The 20,470-nt window shown below is 37.9% G+C and overlaps 1 protein-coding gene across 1 annotated transcript; it reads right to left on the bottom strand.

Moving 5' to 3' along the window:
• Positions 1 to 464: 464 nt before the first annotated feature.
• On the bottom strand, positions 465 to 18,108 carry LOC134869731 (artemin). The gene is made up of 4 exons (XM_063891611.1): positions 17,952 to 18,108; positions 11,053 to 11,114; positions 9,516 to 9,690; positions 465 to 5,527 (listed from the first exon to the last, which is right to left on the bottom strand). The coding sequence occupies exons 1-4, from the start codon at positions 18,106 to 18,108 to the stop codon at positions 5,118 to 5,120; spliced, it is 804 nt and encodes a 267-aa protein (XP_063747681.1). The 3' UTR covers positions 465 to 5,117.
• Between the last annotated feature and the right edge of the window lie 2,362 nt (positions 18,109 to 20,470).

The following is a 20,470-nucleotide window of genomic DNA, read 5'->3' as shown; positions in this document are numbered from 1 at the left end:
ATCTTTCAGAATATTTTAGCTTGTCAACACATCATTATATCAACTTCATTGAAGACAGCTTTTGCAATGTTTCAGTATTTACTTTACAAATGAACGCGGTTCCTCTATTGCAAATCTACATCACCAGTGCACAACACCATCAGGTTCGTCCCTTTATGCTAGATGAGAGAGGTAAAAAGCTGCTCTGTAAAGAAGATGCTTGATTTAATACAGTGTAGGATTGGAAATGATACATGAGGAAGGATATGCATTCATCTGTTTGTTACAACTCAAAGGTGAGTAACACTGAATGTAAACTTTAGAGATTATTACAGATTATTTTAACTACAGAAGTTCACAATATAAAAGAGCTCTCTCAAATGTTCTCATTGTCAGGTTCAGGATACTAACTTTATTTATCTTAACAGACACATCATAGTCAGTACCAAAAGCCAGACAAAATAGTTTTACAATAATGTTTTATTATTTATAATGTACAAAAATAGTGTTCAGAAGGCTATATACAATACATTTTCAAACATTCTGAATATATTCAAGATAATACATGACCACGACATATATAAAGACTATTCCCATTTGTTATATTTCTCACATTTCTTTTGAACTGCAATCTGTTGGGTGAGGACCTAACATGCCCCCGAAAAATAACTGTTGCTCAGTGTGTCAGGACATACTGCAAGTTAGAGTGGTAGTGTCAAATAAGTGTAGCCCTAGTTAACAGAAACAAGTCCACACATAAAGTTATTCCATGCTGGTGAAGCCTTCCTCATCAGGGATTATAAGGCATCATTAGCATGTTTGAGGCCTACATTTCTGTTATGGATTTAGTGTAGGGTAATTTTATGATATTTTAATGTAGGAAAATCAATTACTTCAGTAAACTGGATAGAACTCTTTATATTACAGGCTTTCATTTTTGTATTTGCATTTTTGAGTATTGAGTGTGCCAACAAAATAATTTGAGACAGTAATTTATTTAATTCAATTGATATTAATGCTCTATTATGTATCTTTTATTCAGTGTGTTCAGTTAATTTGGTCACTGTCCAGTGATATGCATCTACAAATGTAGTCATTTTTAATATTCCAAACAAACTGAAGTCTAACTCCTAAGATAAATCAACAGTTTAGAAATTATTTATTAAATGCTTTGTCAAAAAACAGGGTTGCTTTTCTTAGCTCCTGAAACGTTGCCTCAATTAAAAATTGAGAAATTAGTAATTTATTTTCCTTATTTTCTATTTAATAATTATAATATCTAATAGAATAGAAACAAGGATTGATGTTTTGGTTTAGTCATTCTATTATCTCATGCATATTATACTTTGTCTAACAGTTCCTATTTTACCTGCTTAACATTTACATTTTTACTTTCGGATTAGCCAGTTGAGTGCTGGAGAGTAAACTCTTTACATTTATTAAATTATTGTAATTTCACATGGTATAAGTCAAATATTATACTAATGGCACTATCCTGTCTTCTTACGTTTTTGATGGACCTTGGGACTCGGAGTGCTATCCCTTCCTGACTTTATATGCAATTGTTTGAAAAAATGCTAAATTGAAAACACAAATACGCATGGCTACTTCATGAATAATAATAACATCTTCAGAACAGCTTTAATGCAAGTAAAGAATAAATAAAATAATTTAAACAATAAATACTCTTATGTACATCAAGGCAACATGATGCATAGCATCTAACAGACATTTAGTTACAGAGCATTTTGACATGTTTTGAATGAAGGCCTCAGAAATGATGTTGCTCCTGATATTCTGAATCAGACAATCAGATACTGTATGCAAAGCACAGTCAATATAAACTGTTTTATTTCCAGGGTTCATTGAGTATAATCCATGAGTATACATAATTAGAGAATCTCTTTTAAACACCTCCTTTGTCTTGGTCAGGGACACTTTAGCTCTTCAAGGGACAGTCCGTCATTGTCAGAAATATGGTCATTGTCTAATCTCTTTAGAGTGTTTCTCTTTTGCCTTATTTCATGTCTCCTCACTCCTCTGTCCACGGTTGAGCTAAAATGGATCCTTTTCTGTTTTGAAAAGCAAGGATGCTGCCCCTTACTGTAGATCACTGGGGCAAATAACAGATTCAACTCAGGTGTTATCTCACTTCTGATCTCAGTATATCAGATTTGCCATTAAATGTTTTGATCGGTAATACCACTGAATAAAAATGCTTTTAAAAGCCTGTAACAAGTCATGAAGAGGAGGAGTCTTATGTATCTCACCCAAAAACGATTTGATTAAATATGGTTTTCTATGAGGCTGAAAATCCCTGCGTCAGGTATTACATGTATTTGTTCATGAGCTATGAAATCAGAATTGTTTACAACATCAATGCAGAATACGTGTTTTTAGTTAATGTGCATATGCTTGTTCAATAACTTTTTATTTAAGGAGAACCACACAGAGACATTAGTATCTGTGAGACATTATAATTTGGATATTATGAAGGGGTAGAAAAAATACTAAAATATTTTACCGTCAAGCACTGCCCTCACATCTTTACCTGCATCCCTTTCTCATACATGGAATAAACTAAGCTATGAGAATACAATGTGAGTGAAAAAATGTGTAGACATTTGAGATAAATGAGAAGCACCCATTGTTCGTGTACATCTAATCTTAGCACAAAGCAGAGAGAAAAACATTTGTCTAGCTCTGTAAAAAGTGTAACCTTTGACCCTTTAGTAGGTAGAAGCTTTTTTTTATATCTTCCTAGCTACACAGTTTGTTTAAAGTTTAAGAATTTAACTGTAGGCTGATACAGTAAGCTGGTCCATGTTTGGATATGTGTCTGTTTTGCTTCCAAACTGTACAACCTTTATTTGCTGTCATAAAAAAACATAGGTTGGTGTAATTGAAAGCAAATGTGAGATTGCGTGCAAGCTTGGCTGTAAGCATTCTGCGGATTATCACCAATAACAAAACACAGCAAAATTGGAAGGATGTCAGTGAGCTGAGTGGTGTGGGGCAAAAGCAACCATAGTAATAAAAACATGCAGAGGGTTTCAAGGTTTCAAGGGTGCTTTGTTATTCCAATGTTATCTGTGGAAACACACTGCAGAGATACATACTGCCTATAATTAAATTTTTCACTTGGATATTTTTAAACTATTTTCAATATAGGTGAACAAAAAACAATGTGTATGAATACTGTTTTTCAGCACCTGCATGTCAGATATTACAACATGTGATTTGTGATGCTACAAAGTAAACATCCCAATATTTAGTGTTCAAAAGACTAGAAAATGCTTATAACGCTGAGCTTTGTGTGAAATAATGTTAGTGGTGATTAATATCATTGTGTCATTGGCTTCTCTGGACACCACTTTCTGAAATTAATTGGTAGAAACTGAATTAGATGTGACCATGTTGCATATAACTTGTGATCATTCATCATGTTGCACCTGATCTGAAAATAGACCGCGTGGTGAAAAGCTGTCAATGCGATTGATGGCCGCCTCATGACTATATTTGTGTTGGCATCCTACAATAGACTGTTGACAGAGATGTAAACAAGCTGTGCTTTTAACAGGTCCTCCCGAGCTGCTGTGGCATTTACAATTAGCATATGTTGGCTAGAGGACAGCATGTTATGATCTGATCTGCTGAATTTAGAAAGCCGTTGGGGTCATGTAATGTTTTATGAATGTCATGCACTAAAATAAACCAAGCTAAACTGTTTTGTATTTCAAAACTTGAATTGTGTGCGAGGGTAAGAGATATTTTTAGGAACATTTGAAGATTGACTACAGTTGCTAATAACGACTTCTAATGAATGATAATGCCTTCTCCTTGACCAGATGGTGTTAGCTGCCCTGGAAGGTATCACATGGTGAAAGGAAATGTTGGTCTTATGAAGACCATTGTATTTACAAATAAAACAGACCTACTTATAAAAGGTTCTTATTTCTTATAAGCATGTCTTCACATCATAGTTTTTGGTCTTTAAACTGGTTAAACTGTTTTTGGTAGATTTTAGGCTGTTTATGGAATTGAGGCTTCGCAGTTGATTTACACATGTCCAGAAATCACATTCCTCTCCATCTTGGAGGTTCAGTAGATAACTGGTTTTGGCAAATGAATGATGAATACCCTTGTCTATAAAACAACCATAAGAAAAAAATAAATATTTCAACAATGCTGTAGAGTCGATTGATAGAGTAGAGCCAATGGAAAGGCAAACATGTCTTTTAGATACATTGATTACTTTGACCTGAACAAATGAAAGGTTTTGGTTTGGTTATCTTGCACAATAACATGTCAGTATTAAAAAGTCTCACCATGCAGACCTTTGAAGCTGATGAATAAAACCATATGTAAATCTAAAACACATATTCATCTTAAAATGTATTTTAATATTAATTTAGTTCAATTCACTATAAAGGAAACTTGTTCCAATTATATTTCAGGTTGGGCAGCCATTGGATTGTTTTATTGCAGCAGCTTATGGAGAACTCGTTTTTTTTCAAGCCCTAGCAGCAGGGGAAATGAAGGGGATGTAGTTTTATCATATTCAACATAAATTAAATAATAAAGTTTGAAATGTGTTATTTAATTTGCTGAAATGAATCTTGTGAACACTTTAAGAAAAATGTTGCCCTTCATAACTGCTGGAATATGTATCAGCCACAAATGCCTGTATGCAGTTAGCGTCAACTAACACTAGCGGCTACATGAGGACCAGCTAATGTGTTAGCTTCCTAGCCGGTGAGCTTTTTTTTTTAGATTTGGTTAGCTTCTAAGAGCTAAAGACCTCAGACATGGCTGCAATAAGCCTTCAATAGCCTAGGTAAAGGAAACAACATATAGTCCATTATGGACCGGAACAGTACTGATAGTTTCCTCCTCTGCTTCTTGCTAGTGGCATTAAAACAAACCCTGCTAAGCCCCAGGCTTGTGGCAAACATCCAGTTAGCCTGCTGGTGCTATTCATGGAGCGAAGACCATGGCCGCTGCCTTGAGGATCCAATCGCATGCCCAAACTGAATCAGGGTTCGGTCACCCACTTCACACACCAGTCCTTACAGCATGCTGCCCTTTAGCTTAACAAAGCTTTTCTGTGCTTGTGATATACAGTATCTTCCTTACTATCAGCTAAAACAGCTGCAGTTGGCCGCGGAGAGCCACCTGATGGTCTGCCAGGTAGTCTGTTCATCCATAAAGGACACGGTCTCATACCGGGTCGGCCGACAGCAAGGGTGACTGCTAACCTTCTTCCCGGAGATGCTCCCATTTTCCATCAAAGCCTTTAGGGCCAGATCATAGTTCTTGCGAGAGCTGTGGCATGTCCCAACACAGTACTTAAAGAGGATTATTTCGTCCGAGTCGTAGCCAAGACCCAGGTCTCGCACCCGCATCTCCTTCCTCTCCAGATGGCAGTCATGACTGCTCTTGGTCTTTTTGCGGTTTCTCCTCGATGTTCTGGGCAAATCTGGGTCACGGTAGGCTCGCCGCCATCTGCTTTGATGGATTTCCCCATCTTGCATTAGTGACCACTCATCTACAATAAAAGGAGACAGATAGGACATATAGATATTTAATTATTTGATTCCCAACATACACATTTTCTGAGTTAGCATTTCACAACTTCCAGTTCCCTCTTCTCATAGTCAAACACTTTTTTTGTTTTTGGTTGGAAACCTGTTAGTAAATATCCCCCTTTGGAAGTCCAAAGCTTCTATGAGTCATAAAAAAAACAGTTGTTTCAACGAAAAACTAGATGCAACTGCTAAAAGTCATTAAGCCGAACATTAGCACCTTTAGCATAGCGGTTGTGATAGGATTTCATGCAACCATGATGTAGTGTGTTTGTAACCTAACATAGGCTGTTTACTTTTGGCTGCATTCATGCTTCAACAATTATAAAGTTGTGTTAATTTGTGGATATTATCCTGCTGACCACAATGTGAAGTATCATAAAAGTGTGTTGGTCAAAGATCTTATTTTCTGCAATATTCCAAAATCCAATAGAAAAATCCCATTGCTCCTTTTCAAGAGAGCCCTTCCGATGCTACCTTCCACGTCAGCGTACAAACAAACGTCATCACTGCACCAACTAACCTATAATTGCCCAGCAATAATATGCTTCCTCGTTTATGGCAATGGTTTAATGCAATTGTTTTCTGTTTTATGGGCTACTCCAACACAAGGTATCAAAAGTTCACACCGACATCTTGTATCACTTTAATTCACTTCAACCATCTGTTAAAGAGTTATGATTGGATCTCTACTCAGCTCACAAATTCCTGGTGTATGTAAACATATTTGGCATGTCAACTGTACTCTGATTGGTGAATCTCCCTTACCTGATTGTTTACTGATATAACTCCATGATGGGAAGCTGATTTTTTATTTCTGTATGAGAGCAACAATCAGGAATCACAGACACTGAGTGAGCTTTTGGACTCAGGGCTTGTTTTAAAGTTTGTAAAAAAAGTTGGGCTGAGTAAGTAAAAATGAAGGATGTAACTTTGGGACAAGGTTTTGGTGTAAGAGTCATTATAGAAGCATTTTAAAGCTTAAGTGCGAGATAGGTTAGAGTCCTGCTCCTAGTTGGTATAATGTTGCACCGAATGAGCATCATCACTCAGGAATCAGAAAGAGATGACAGCTTGCACTCTGCACCATTGTGGGCCGGTTTAATTTATATTCATCATGTATTATATATTTGTATCAAAATATTTCATTTTTTGGTTACAAATACATTTAATTTGCTATGAAAATGCAATGAACATATTATCGTTTGATTAAAATATATACAAAATTAAATGAAGTTTATTTTAACGCAAGGTTCAAATTAATCTAAAGTCAAATTTAAACTAATGACATTATATAATTGATTTAATATAATTTAACTTCCCTTTTTTATACACCACTACGTAATGATAAATATTGTATTTCACATTCACTTGTCCCTAAATTAATCATTGTAGACAGGGTGAGAAAACAAGTTCAGAAACAAGATGTCAGCTAACTGGGTAAATCTTTCTCTTGGCTCAAGAGTTTTCAAAGCTCTGTAAACGCAGCTTCATGCAGCTTTGTGATTATTTCTTGGAAATGTTTGGAAGGAAAGTAAGGCACCATTCCTCTCAAAGTCTCCAGATGTCTGCTCTGGCCCTTACAGACTGAAAGGTGAAAAACTTCTCACACTTAAGTTTATGTTTTGGATTAGTTTTATGAGCTAGCCGAGGCGAGCATGTGTGAGTAAATTAAAAGCAGACATGGCTGCTGCAAAATGTACTACTGTCACTATGCGGGGTCATAACTAGTATGGGAGGGGAGTTGGCTGAACTCCAACAAGAGCTTTCTCAGTTTGCAGGAACTTTTCAAACAACTTCATCCAACTTCCTTAGTCCACTTGGCAGACAGGCCCGCATGTTTGACGTATTTACTCCCAGGCTCCACTTTCCCTGAATGTCTCTGTGCAGTAGTCCTTAGGGAAAGGTTATTACCACTATTGAATGCTCATTCACAGCAGCATTGGTGCTTGTCAGTTCATGCCTTGATGTTTACAAAAAACTTGTAATCACGAGAAAAAAAAAAGACAGAAAAATGCATAGAAATATTCCCCCGGCGAAGAGCAGAGGTACATATTCAGCCATGTTTAAACATGCCACACGGTTGCACTATTTCATGCAATTACAAAACTATTCAATTTTACAACTGAATTGGGCAATGTTCAGGCAATCAAGTCTCACTTTCCTCAATATACTTTTAGAAGGAAAAACGAAACATGAGTTTCCCGAAATCATCACAAAAATGAAGTCACCGTCAGTGATTGAGATGTGCAGTTACAAGTGCACGGATGCCCTTTGTGCTTCTTCATCATTCTTTAACTTGGGGGGCTTGGGGGAGAATTCCTCTTCAGATACTGGATTAAAAAATGTTATCCTCATCAGTGAAGTAAGCAAAGAACCCTGGAGTGAGATTCCTTTCACATAATTATAGAAACACTTTGTCAGGCTATTAATGGACTATTATTGTTTTTTCAAACTAATGAAAAAGATTCTGAATGCATAGCTCGATAAAAGTGAAATCGAAGTTACCACCTTCAACCTGATTCAATAATAATACAGTCGAAAGAATAGAGTCTCATACAGTAGGGGCTTACTTTTGGGGTTTTTCCATTCCTGTAGTGTGTTATATAGGTTTTTGTGCATGTAAATGGTCTGCAAAGGCTAAAATCCCAAACTTCCCCCCAGAGGGTGTTTCTCTCCCACACACTCCTCCCCCCTGCCTGAAAATCCTTGATTCACTCCTTTGTTTACTTCCGTAAGATAGTGACATCACTATGTAACAATCACACGTTTATTGGCTAGTGTTTCTTCACATGTACGTGATAGGTTAAAGGGTGGGACATCGCTAAGAGGTTGACCAATCACAACACAGCCAGCTAGCTAACCAATCAGAGCAGACTCGTGGTTTCAGATGAAGACTGATCAGAGGTGCAGCAGCACCTGAGCACAGGCAGGATGAGAACAATAAAGAGCTTTTTGGACATTAAAGCATGGAGACATGTCACAGTTGAGGCACAAATATGAACCTGACAATCAGCATAGAAGGGCTCCTTTAAAACGTTTATCTCCCCCAAGTCAGATCATGTGTAAGGTCAACTGTCTGTCTGTCTTTTTGTTTTTCTGCAGTGTACTACCATTTCAAACCCTGTTTTAATACAGATTGTTTAAAATGTGTCATGTGTAGACAGGAGGTCATCAACTGAGGTTTGAATTTATTCTATCAAAGAATTCAGAAGTGGTCATTGCAAACACACCTGGCGTACTCTTTTGAGTGAACTTTTCTAGCTCTAGTTTTTTTTATGTATTACATGTATTAATCCATAGGTATTATTTAATAATGAAAGAGTTCTTATTTAGCTACTTAACTAACTGATTGGCACAATAAACAGAACTTCACTCCACATTCAGATACTCAGGAAAAACAGGACCATGATGCAGGACAGAAACCTGCACATTGCACTGATTATTTTTACCCTGTTGGGGCCCTTGCTCAGTTGACCAGGGCCATACTCAGTGCTGAAAACTACCAGGGAAATTTCCAGAGGCTACATTAGTCATCTAGGAGTGACACGCTGCTACTTTATGGCCGCCACATTAGATTTATGAAGCTTTGTTTTCAGCGGTTTTAGGAGCACAAAAAAAAAAGAGTGCCTTTCCAGAGGTTGAAAGCGATGCAGTGTATACCTGCAGGCAGCCAGTGTGACGTACTGTATGTAAAAGCATAAGAAGAAGTATTTTATGTTACCAATAGGCGTGTCTTAAAATGATTTCAACATACAAAAAGTGCCAAATATTTGTAACGATTTGTAAATAGGGTAGCTGATATATCTAAAATATTTACAGTATTCACAAAATATATGACCAAGAAGTCTTAGCTCTACTAATTTATGGTTTACCTTGTGCAGAACGGCTTTTTGTTTATACATAAGTAATAACAGGGTTATCTATGAAAAAAGGAATTGAAATACTTGCCAAGGGCCCCTGGCCAGGATATGTGGCCCCTGCTGCCCCGGTCCTGATCCCCAGCAGGAGACAAAGAGGGGATTCTGAGGACACGCTGGAGGTCTGATGGAGCCTCTTTATTGTCCTCCTCAGAAAACACATCTTCCACCAGAGTGAGCAATGATGCCAGCACCCACAGCATCATCTGAGAACATCAGGGAACACTCAGTTACTGCTCAGTACGATTTCTGTTCATACTCACTGTTTTTCTCCGCGGTCACAGATCATCATGTTTTATTTTACACATAATGAGGATGAACAAGATGCCAAGATTATAACATGGGAGTTTAGCAGTGATTTTACTGGAGACTGTTTTCACTTTGTGTTTTGAGACTCGAGAAGTGTTGTAATATGTGCTCATGAGCTTCATGATATATTGTCTTAATTGTATGTTTTGTAACATTGTAATCCTGCAAGAACACTGATTATTTTTAAGTAATTGAAAGGGAATACAGGTTGCTTTTTTTTGTCAGACTGGGCTTTGGTTTCAGAAAGAGGGTGAAAAGAGCTAGGTGCTGCAGCACAGGCAGGATGAGAGAAATAAAGAGCTTTTTGAACATTAAAGCATGGAGATGTGTCACAGTAGAGACAGAAAATACAAATATGAACCTGTAAATGAGCAGAATATGTCTTCTTTAACTGGGGAAAAGGCTATGCAGTTGCAAAATGTGGCTTCTTTCATATTTAAACCAGGCTAAAATAGGGTTTGAGAGCCTAGTCTGCTCTATAGAGTAGTTGCCGTTTGCCATACACATTTATCAATACCTCTAACGCTCACGATTCAGCATATTATCAAGTTGTTAAAACAACAAAAAATAAGGAGCTTTTTGAGCATTAAATCACGGAGACATGTCCCAGAATAGACACAAAATACAAATATGAATAGGGCCATTTTTATATAGATGATGAGATATCTTAGTGTGGTGACTGACTAATGACCTAACTGACAGTCATGCAATTTTTCTGGTGTTTGCATTTGATTTAGTGATGTACAGCGTAATGACTATTGTGGAAACCGAAAGCTGATCCTGATACATCACCTTCAACATGGAAATGCGTCTGGGTTCCCTGTCTGGCTTGTGGGATACCTGCTGCCAACACCTGCACCTCTTTAATTACTTAATTGACACATGACACCCTCCCTTTGTGCAGGTGAGGTTAATATTTAACATCACTTATGAAATGAGTTTCTCTGCAGTGTCTGGCAGGAACTGAAGGCCCAGATCAAATGGTCAGTGTAGTGGAAACTTTCAGTTAGTGAAACACATATCCCAGCAAATGCTATTGGTTGCTCTCTCTCTGATTCTCATACATTCTTTCAAGTCAAAGTGTGTAGCCTATTTATTATGCTTATAGCTAATACACATCTATTATTAAGTGGTAAACATACATTGTAGAAAATAATTTAATTGTTTATTGAACAGATTTATTGAACCCCAAACTGGTATTTGTTGTCATTTTTCTTTTCACTGTCCAGCTGACTGTAGACAGATGGGAACATGCTCACCTTCCAGTTCTTTAGGTGATGCTGGGGAGACGATACGTCCTGCCTCCACCAGGTTTTTCCATCTGAAAAAAGAGAAGATATTTTTTACATTGATAAAAAAAACCCTGTTCTCTTCACTCAGTATTTTGATTAATGTTTCTTTTTAATGCTATGCGGAATTTCGTCTTTCCTTCACGGTGATAATACACTTCAGCAGCATTTCAGTGTCTCGTATATTTCTCGTATATTATAGTTTCAAAATTGAGTTAGTATAAAGAATGAAAAGTAAATGCATAAACACTTAATAACAACACACACTCCCCCTGCCTGAAACCGCCTCCATTGGACTCCTTTGTTTTCTTCCTTAACATAGTTACATCACTATTTATCACTTAAGCTGCTATTGGCTAGCGCTCCAACACATTTTACATTATAGACTAAGAAAAATTCCAGACACATCTCTGGTTTCAGACAGAGGGTGAAAAGAGGTGCAGCAGCAGAAAAATAAAGACCGTTTTGAACATTCAAGCATTACGTGTAAAGGCACACACTAGAAAATATGAACGTAAAATTAAACAATATATCTCTTATTCAATCATTAAATACAAATATTATGTACATTTTTATGAGATCATAACATAAGGACTTTTTTTATTCACAGAATTATCACTTGGCTATTTGGATTATACTAAAAGGTGGAAACTACAGTATATACAGTATGTGTAAGAATCACTAAAAATAGATATACTTGTAGCACTAATAGCCAAGTCTAACACAAAAGTGACTGCACATTATGTAACATATTGGATAGACTAAACAACCAAAGAATTCCTTGGGCTTTTTCAACGCCACACAAACCATCCATTATGCGTTTGGTCAATTTTAGAAGCTGGGAAATATCATTGTAAAATTAGCAACGTAAGATAGCAAAACTAGTACTAAGTTGTACTAGTGGTTCTTTTTTTGTTTCTAAAAATAGCTTAGCCTCTCTACATTTCTGTCAATGAATCAGACATGGATGGAGAGTAGGATACAGTTGGAGATCTGGATCAGATTACACAACACTGACTGTTGTGTGATGTCAATGTGTGCAATGACACACAAATGTCAAGCCTTCATGCAGCTACTGCAGTCTATTATGAACCAACTGCACATCCAGCTATACAACAAGGAATCCTAATCTGCTTCATCTACTTCTCACTATGAAGGCTTAGTCCTTGGCATCAATGAGATGTGTTTTGAAAGTGGAGGTAAATACTTTCCATTCCAGCAGGCAATGTTCAAACCCTGAACGACACAAAACAAAATTAAACATTCAGTTTGTTTTTCCCCACAAATCTATCCATATAAGCAAAGCACACTTTGAATTAGGTCTGGATCTATTTTCAATCAATTTTTGCAAGTCTTCCTACACAGAACACCTCTTTTGGATGTGTTATGTTCCTTACAGTTGTGCTATCGCAGACCCCCAACATTTGCTCAAATGCTAATGGTACAGTAATTCTTAAATTAGAAAAAATATCAATGTCAATCTCCCGAACACATTGTGGTTGACGTTTATAAGTATGATACAGCATCTTTCTATAAAAGAACGGTTCTTGGTCTGATTGTCTCTCTTGAAATCCCTGTTTAATTGACAGTTGAGATGTATCCTGCATGGAGTCGGAGCAGCTGCATAGATTCACATCTGTTTCGAGAGACATGCAAGAAAAAAACCTGTCTGATAAACTTGTGATCTGGACTGGAGGTCACCAACTATGGTATTCATTGATTTGAAGATGCATCAGTCCTTCCAAAATCTGAAAAACTGGTCATCACGCTAGGCACAGGTAAAGCTGAGGAGTACAGTGTTGAATGGGAATTCAATCAGAATAGCGGTTTGCAAAACAATGCATTTTGTTTTGCAAATAGAAAAGGCAAAAACGTGTTTGTAAAGGCTGTTTTGTATTTGCAAACCACACTGTGTTTGTTCCAGGCATCTGTAAAACAGGTTTAGTTTGTTTGTGGAGTTATGGCAGGAAATTAGCTCTGTACAAAAGGCTACTCAATGACGTCATATCATCACTCCCAGATATTTAGCAATAATTGATCAGGTTTTTAGAAAAAGCTTCAAACATGTATAACTGTAAAACAGTGAGATCACATCTCTTACAGCAACCACACACACTGACATAAACACACGCAGATTAGCGCTAAGAGTCAGACATATTACAGTGAAATGATTAGCTTCCTCACCGGGTGGTAACTAAATCACTTTTATAGGGGTTAGTCCCAGATTATCCACTGAGAATTGCATATTAAATCTGAAATTTGGCTTCACTGCCATAGTTCGGCTTACTGTGTTCTTGGGTTTGGTGTATAATTTACCCTTTGGATGATTGCAAGAAGACATAAAGAGAAACACTTAGCTGCAAAAGTTATGGATGTGTTTGCTATGTGATAATGCAATGTCTTTTGTGAAATCAGACATGAGAAAATGGTTGCAAGCAGTACATAACTCATGGAGCTTTTAGCGGCTGCAATGAATTCTTTGTGAATTCTCCTGTTTGTGCGTTTCATGAAAAAGCATTGTTGGATCATCTAAAGTAGTGCGTTTGCGAAGCTACACATGAAAGGAATATCTTAAGGGGTTTATTCAAAGAAGGATGGTATGTGTAATTGAAGGGTGCAGAAGGTCGCATAGAAGCCAACAGACACACCTCTTTATTCTTAACTAATGTTGTGAAAACCTGCATGCAGGCAGTCCAATTCCTGTAGAAGATGAACACATCAACATAACACTTAAAATCCATCTAAGATCGCCCAGGGAGCGAGCTACAGTGAAGCCAGGGGATGTTGGCTATTATAAAAATAATAATGATAATTATTACGCATGATTCCTTCATGGCGATGATTTATCATAAGTTCTTTTGAAAAGAATATACTGTAGCATAGATTCATCCAAGCGTAGCAATTGCAAAAACTTCTCACTCAAACTCAAAAATCAGGAAAAAAAACATTGTCAGTCCCTCAAAAAAAGCTATTTGCCAATGCCTTAATTATAGAGACAGATATGAAAGGGGGAGACAAGGTGAATCATGCCCCGATACATCGGCCGCTCTACCAGGTGAGCTATTCAAAGCTCCGACTAAAACAGTTTACCTTTGGAACACAGTACTGCATTGTTTACTGATGTATCCAAGTGTAAGAATGGAGGATGTGGAAGATGAAACTACCATCTCTTATCAGTCTTGCGAGCCCACAGGGAAACCAAATAGAAAGATGAATGGAAGTCAGAAGGTCCACTGTAAACAAAGCCTAATTGCTCAAACACTGGCAGCCTATCACACAAAACTCTCCATGTTCACTTTAATCTCCATTCGACAAAACGGCGCGCTACTCCCTCACTGTGACTTAGGAGAACCCTTCAAAACAAACACACTTCGCTATGCTGCAAAACGGTGGATCGAGCTCCCCTTTGATATCAAGACAGCAGAAAGTCTGCATATCTGAAATCCTACCTGTTTCCACTGCAACTTGGCCATTAAACCTAACACAAAGAATGCAAATGAGAATGAGTCTCATTGAGACCTATCCTGTTAAATAAAGGTTGAATAAAAAAAAGAGAAATTGGGGCCAGCACACCATGTCAGAACCACTTGAAAAATCTACGAAAAACTGTTTTTATTCAATTGAGCTTCAATTAGAGGCTGTTGGGTTTTCTCAGTGTTGTCACCCTCAGAGAGACTTTATTACTGGCATTTTTCTGCCAAACGAGAGGCATTTTATTACACTAATTTATAGCACCACTGAGCTGTCTTTCCACTTCTGACAGTTAACAACATTTTAGTTGCTCTAAAATCACCAGAACATAAAAGTAAATAGTAAAAGCAGCCAACACTTGGCTCCATTTCTGTCCAATTTGTTGGGCAGAATGCGGTTTATCACCTGAGTCAGAAGGTGCTTACGTCTGAGGCACATACTAAAAAGATTTGCATACATTATTCAGAAGTCAACATATTGCAAATGCCTGTATGAACGACATTTGCAGCAGATTAATAATGCCTCCATGAAAACAGATCGAACAAAGACATTAAGTGAAATAAAATACACATTGAAACACGAGTTTTCTTTTCATGTATGCATTAACTGTACTATGTCATAATTATATGATAAACATACAGTATGTTAAAAACTATGTAGATCTTTCTAAGTGAATGAATTGTTTTTCATTTTGACATAATTTCCCCTCCACAATTAAAATCAAAGCCTGATTTTTACACCGGAGAACATCAGGACAAAATATTGTTCCCTCAAGATGTTTGTAACAATGCAATTTCATTGTACCGGAACATCTGATAAATATGGACAACTAGTTACTAATTTCATAAGGTATCTTAGCAAAGACTCAAGCTTACCTGCCACAACAAATCTCAATAAAACTAAGATATTCTGGACAGACTGGTAAACCACCACAAAGATAAATTGAGATTGTTTTACCAGGAAAAAAACCCTTCCTGGTATTTTACTTTTAGTGTCTCCTTTAATTATAATTTGAAGTCTGACTCTAAAAGCAGCCAGATGCTTACAAGCACAAAGTGTTGAGCCTGATCTTTAGCACATTTTGTAATAAAACAGTCTAACTCTGCTGGTAGCTGCTAACAGCCCATTACTCTAGTAAACATTTTCATTCCAAACTTTAGCTGCCTTTAGCTAAGCCGGGGTGACACGCAGCCATTTGACCGTGATGTTTCGCTAATGCCATCTTACACCTGGTGGTTTCAGAAACCAACAGATCTTCTTCTATATTTGCCCCATAGAGCTGCTAAGAAGTGAAAAATTATTTTATTGCTACAAAAATACACATACAGTTCATGTTGATAGCGTTAACTTCCTGTATTGGTCTTCCTGTTACAAACTTCACCAAAAGGAAATTAGTACTGGGATTTTCCTGACCCAAAAAAAGGCTGTATTGTCTCTTTAAACTAAAATATGGAATCATCTCTAAATTATAACTTGACTAATTGCCAGAATGTAAATATCGAAGTCTACTTTCAGAAACACAATTAAATGATTTGAAGATTAATATGATAAACAATTCAGAACATGGTAAAGAGGAGCGGACTCAGTAGTTGTTCATGTTAGTGTTTTTCCAAATGAAGACCACATTTCCTATAAATGCTTTAGAACTGACTCCTCAACCCCACATCTCGAAAGTGATCTCCCCATCTGCCTTCGACTCTGTAAAGCGTCTGCCACATGTTTCAGCTCTGCCTGCTCTGCTCTCGACTTACAGCGTCTTTTCTGCTTGCAATCTAAAGCAATGTATGGGTGTTCCATTCAAATCTGCCTTGATGGTTGGAAACCAGTAAGCATATAATTTGGAACATTAGCTTTGGAAGACAACGAAGGCTCACTGTAGCTAACAGCTGGCCAATTTAGCAGAGCAACCTATTGGCCCTATTATGTGTTAGCGCTATGTTAGTTTGGTATTTTCCTGCCCTTGAAATTCTCTTTGCCTCTCTGTGGGGTATTTTAATGTTGAGCAGAGTGCACAGTACACAGGTGGAAGGAGTAACTGGACGCAGGTTCTTTGAAAAGAGGCAGTGCAAAAAGAGTTCAAGCTTTTTTAACAGGTGAAATGTGTAATGGACGTTGAGCTGAGATAATAGATAGTTTGTCCACCGGCCAATTGTAACTGCAACATTCTCCAGATCCTAGACAGTCTCTAAACTGTTGTTTGGTGTTGTCAGAGCAGGTGAATATTCCAGACAAGCTTTTCAACATTACACAAAGACTTTAGAATCAATGCTAAATCATATTAGGTGATCTTATCAAGTGAAAGCATCTGAAGTCAAATTCCTACAGCATCTTAAATTCTTAAATACAGAATTTAAAATCAAATTGGTTCTGATCTGCGAAAAAAAAAAGCTACAGAGAGCTGTTAAATATTGCCTCAACACATTACAGCGATGTTCCTAAAATAGCCACTTGGACCGGGAAGCAAGTCATTGCTGTGCTGAACACAGTCCAACAATTCTTAGTGTGTAATGCTGTCCACTTCCATCTCGTAACACATCTCTCTTAACATGAGGCAGAGTTGTTATCTACATTCTCTCACAAAATTAAGAATGTTAAAATGAGAAACAGTTAAAGCTACCTTTTTAGAAATTACTGGGTAAACCCACAGTGTTATAGGGAAAGGGAGAAAATGCAGGGAAAAGGAAATTAAACAGGCTAGGCAGGATTATGTGATTGTAGTTTTTTTAAGCTTAATTTCTAAACACAATATCCTTCCACAATTACTTATTCAGTGAAAAACTAAAAGCTGTTTGTTATAATAGGGCCTTTTACATATTAACATATTTATAATATATGAAATGAAAGTGCAGGACACTGAGGCTGCCACAGATGATGACCTTCCAAAATAAAACTCGATCTAAAAAAAATAAAAACATTTGACTGATAAGAATGGTTACTTGTTTATAAAAAGATTTGAAAAAGGTCATAAACTCAATAATTTACTATTTTCTTTCTTTCAATAAAGATGAAGAGTTGTAGATAACGCGACGAGTGAGGAGATTTTTAAGAGTTTATAAGAGTTATGAATATTGAAGCTGCATCAAAACAATGACTCAATTTCTCACCATTCACTGTATGGATTCTTTATTTTTTAATCATATTTAATCCTATCCCTAAGCTTTTTTAAATGAGGCTTTAAGTTTAAAATCTAAAAAGATAAATATTGTATCACAATTAAATACATGTTAAGTCAGGTGGAGTTAAAAGTGTCCTTGCATACACTCCATTGTCATTTATGTTTTAATTTGTGCATATAGAATACAATCCAAAATGTGCCTTGCATTGGAGTTGATGCGCTTCGGAGCCTGAGCTCAAGTCAGCCTGTGACTGTTCCACAGTGTGATCCTCTTTAATCTTACCTTTGCCGAGTTTGCTCGCCCTCCCGATCATGGAGGAGAGTGTGTAGAGCTCCTGCTGGCGTCCCGCTGCTGGAATAATATTTACAACAATAATCCACACACAGCGGCTGTTCTCTGCGGACCTCTGTGCTGCCTCCTTGGCTAGATCCCGGGCCATAGTGGCGCAGTCCTGACTCCGGGGCTCCTCATGGCTGGAGACATGTCAGTCACAGTGACGGAGCAGCGCGCACCGCGGGTCCTGCGGGACGGACTCACTGCTGTCAGCATGAGGAGCCGTGCGGAGCCGAGCTGTGCTGCAGGACAGGTGTGGGTCGACTGAAGCTCCAGATGTGTGTGTGTGTGTGTGTGTGTGTGTGTGTGTGTGTGTGTGTGTGTGTGTGTGTGTGTGTGTGTGTGTGTGTGTGTGTGTGTGTGTGTGTGTGTGTGTGTGTGTGTGTGTGTGAGGCCTGCAGTGTCATATTCCCTCCTCCTCCATCACACGATTGCTTTCATTGAAAGAAAACTCAACACAAACCAGTGGACCTGAAGAAACACATAACAAAACAATAACAATAAAAATCAGCTACTTCCTGAACTTTCACGGACCAGCGTGGTTTTGTAGCAGTGTATCCATAAAGCAATGGGATCTTTTTTTTCATAATGCTATGTTTACGTTCTGATTGATATTTGGGGGAATGGCTTTGGAGGATGGGCTGGGGGAAAACAAATTGGCAACATTGGGCAGGGTTTATTACCAACTCAGGGCCTTTCCAACGTTAACTAAAACAGTTTAAACTGGTAGTAATTTCATCATGCAACATTTATGAAAGAGTTTGTCTAACGTGATTACAAAATCAAATACATCGCTTTCTGATCAAGTTTTAAGATTACTAGTGCTAATGCTAGTGTGTGTGTGTGTGTGTGTGTGTGTGTGTGTGTGTGTGTGTGTGTGTGTGTGTGTGTGTGTGTGTGTGTGTGTGTGTGTGTGTGTGTGTGTGTGTCGCCATGGCAAAATGTCAAGACACCTACTGTAGCAGGAAGTACCGAAGAGGAGGTTATGAATAATTCGCCAGGTGTCCGTTCTTGTCTGGCTGTCCATGGACACATTTTGTCACCACTATAGCGTCACAGCCATGAAAGATGCAATCACGAAACAAGTGTGTAGTTCAGTTGCAAAAAGGGCGTGGTCGAACAGCCAGTGGAAAAGGGGCTCCCCATTGGCTCCCACCTTGCCTGAACTGGTCTAGCTGCTGGTGTAATACTTTTTGGCCTTTTACCATTGCTTTGTGTGTTTGTATATACCATCCTTTTAAACTTTTAAACATTTATTTTGCTGACAAATATTACAAAATACATAATTTCTGATAAATATGCAGACTTTTTAAACATGGTATTTGCAGAGGTGGAAGACATATTTAGATCTTGCACTGAAGTAAAAGTACCAGAGTGCAGTAAAAGCATGAAGGTATTAGTGTCGAAAGATACTTAAATTATCAAAACTAAAAGTACTCATTATGCAGATTGGTCCATTTCAGAATATTATATATTATATGTTTTGATTATAATTATTGACGCATTAAAGTGTTATCAAAGCTTGCATGTCATTTTAATTACTTTACAAATCTGCAAAGTAACTAAATAAATTAAATACATGTAGTGGAGTAAAAGTACACACTTAACAACTTAATTGTAGTACACAAAGTAGCAACAACTTGAAATACTCAAGTTAAGTAAAGCTATCTCAAAGTTCTACTCAAGTAAACTACTTGAGTATATGTACTTAGTTACTTTACACCACTGGGTAGTCAAGGTTTTAGGATAATTCCTTTACCTGTTGCATGGTCAGGCATGTGTCATAGTCATTACAATGTTTGAAAAGTGGTAGAATTTATGAATTAAGGCCACAATTGTTTGGGATATTGTAAGGGCTGTGTACAGTAAGATAATATCTGACCTCAATACCCTTCCCTCAGAAGTCACTGTTCCTTTAAGTGATAGACTATCTGTGACACAGCGAGCTGTTGGCCCAGAGAGCACAGTAAGACCTCACAGGATTCACAACACATTTCCTGCAAGCAAGCACTGATGGTGTGCAACCCTCAATCCTGTGTGACTTATCAAGATTGGCTGGGACTCAAGTTAAACTCCACTGCAGCCTTTTAAACCCCTCTCCTGATTGTGTCTCTGCAGTCATGAACACCCCCCCCTCCTGTACACAGCATCTCCAGCAAGCCAAAAACACAAGATTAAAACCCCTGTGAAGGCGTAGCTCCTTCTATGGACTGTGGCGGCTGGTTGATCGCTGCTGGAGCCTGAACCCCGCCACCCTCCGCCAACCAGGGTCTTCTCTTAGCTTGAAAGGCTGTCTAATGGTTGGGTGTGATGGGATGTTGGTGGAGACCTGGCAGGGCAGCGGGGCAGGAGACAGCAGCTCAAAGGGGCACTGAGGAATGACCTGGAACGCACCTCTCCAAAAACACATTTATTCATGACTAACCTGCTCAGTGAACTGCGTCTGCTCCACAGGAAGGACCACCTGC

Source organism: Eleginops maclovinus, chromosome 9, assembly GCF_036324505.1.
Source record: "Eleginops maclovinus isolate JMC-PN-2008 ecotype Puerto Natales chromosome 9, JC_Emac_rtc_rv5, whole genome shotgun sequence".
Classification (NCBI taxonomy): domain Eukaryota; kingdom Metazoa; phylum Chordata; class Actinopteri; order Perciformes; family Eleginopidae; genus Eleginops; species Eleginops maclovinus.
Note: the sequence above shows the minus strand (reverse complement) of the source record. Positions and strands in the feature narration are given on the sequence as shown.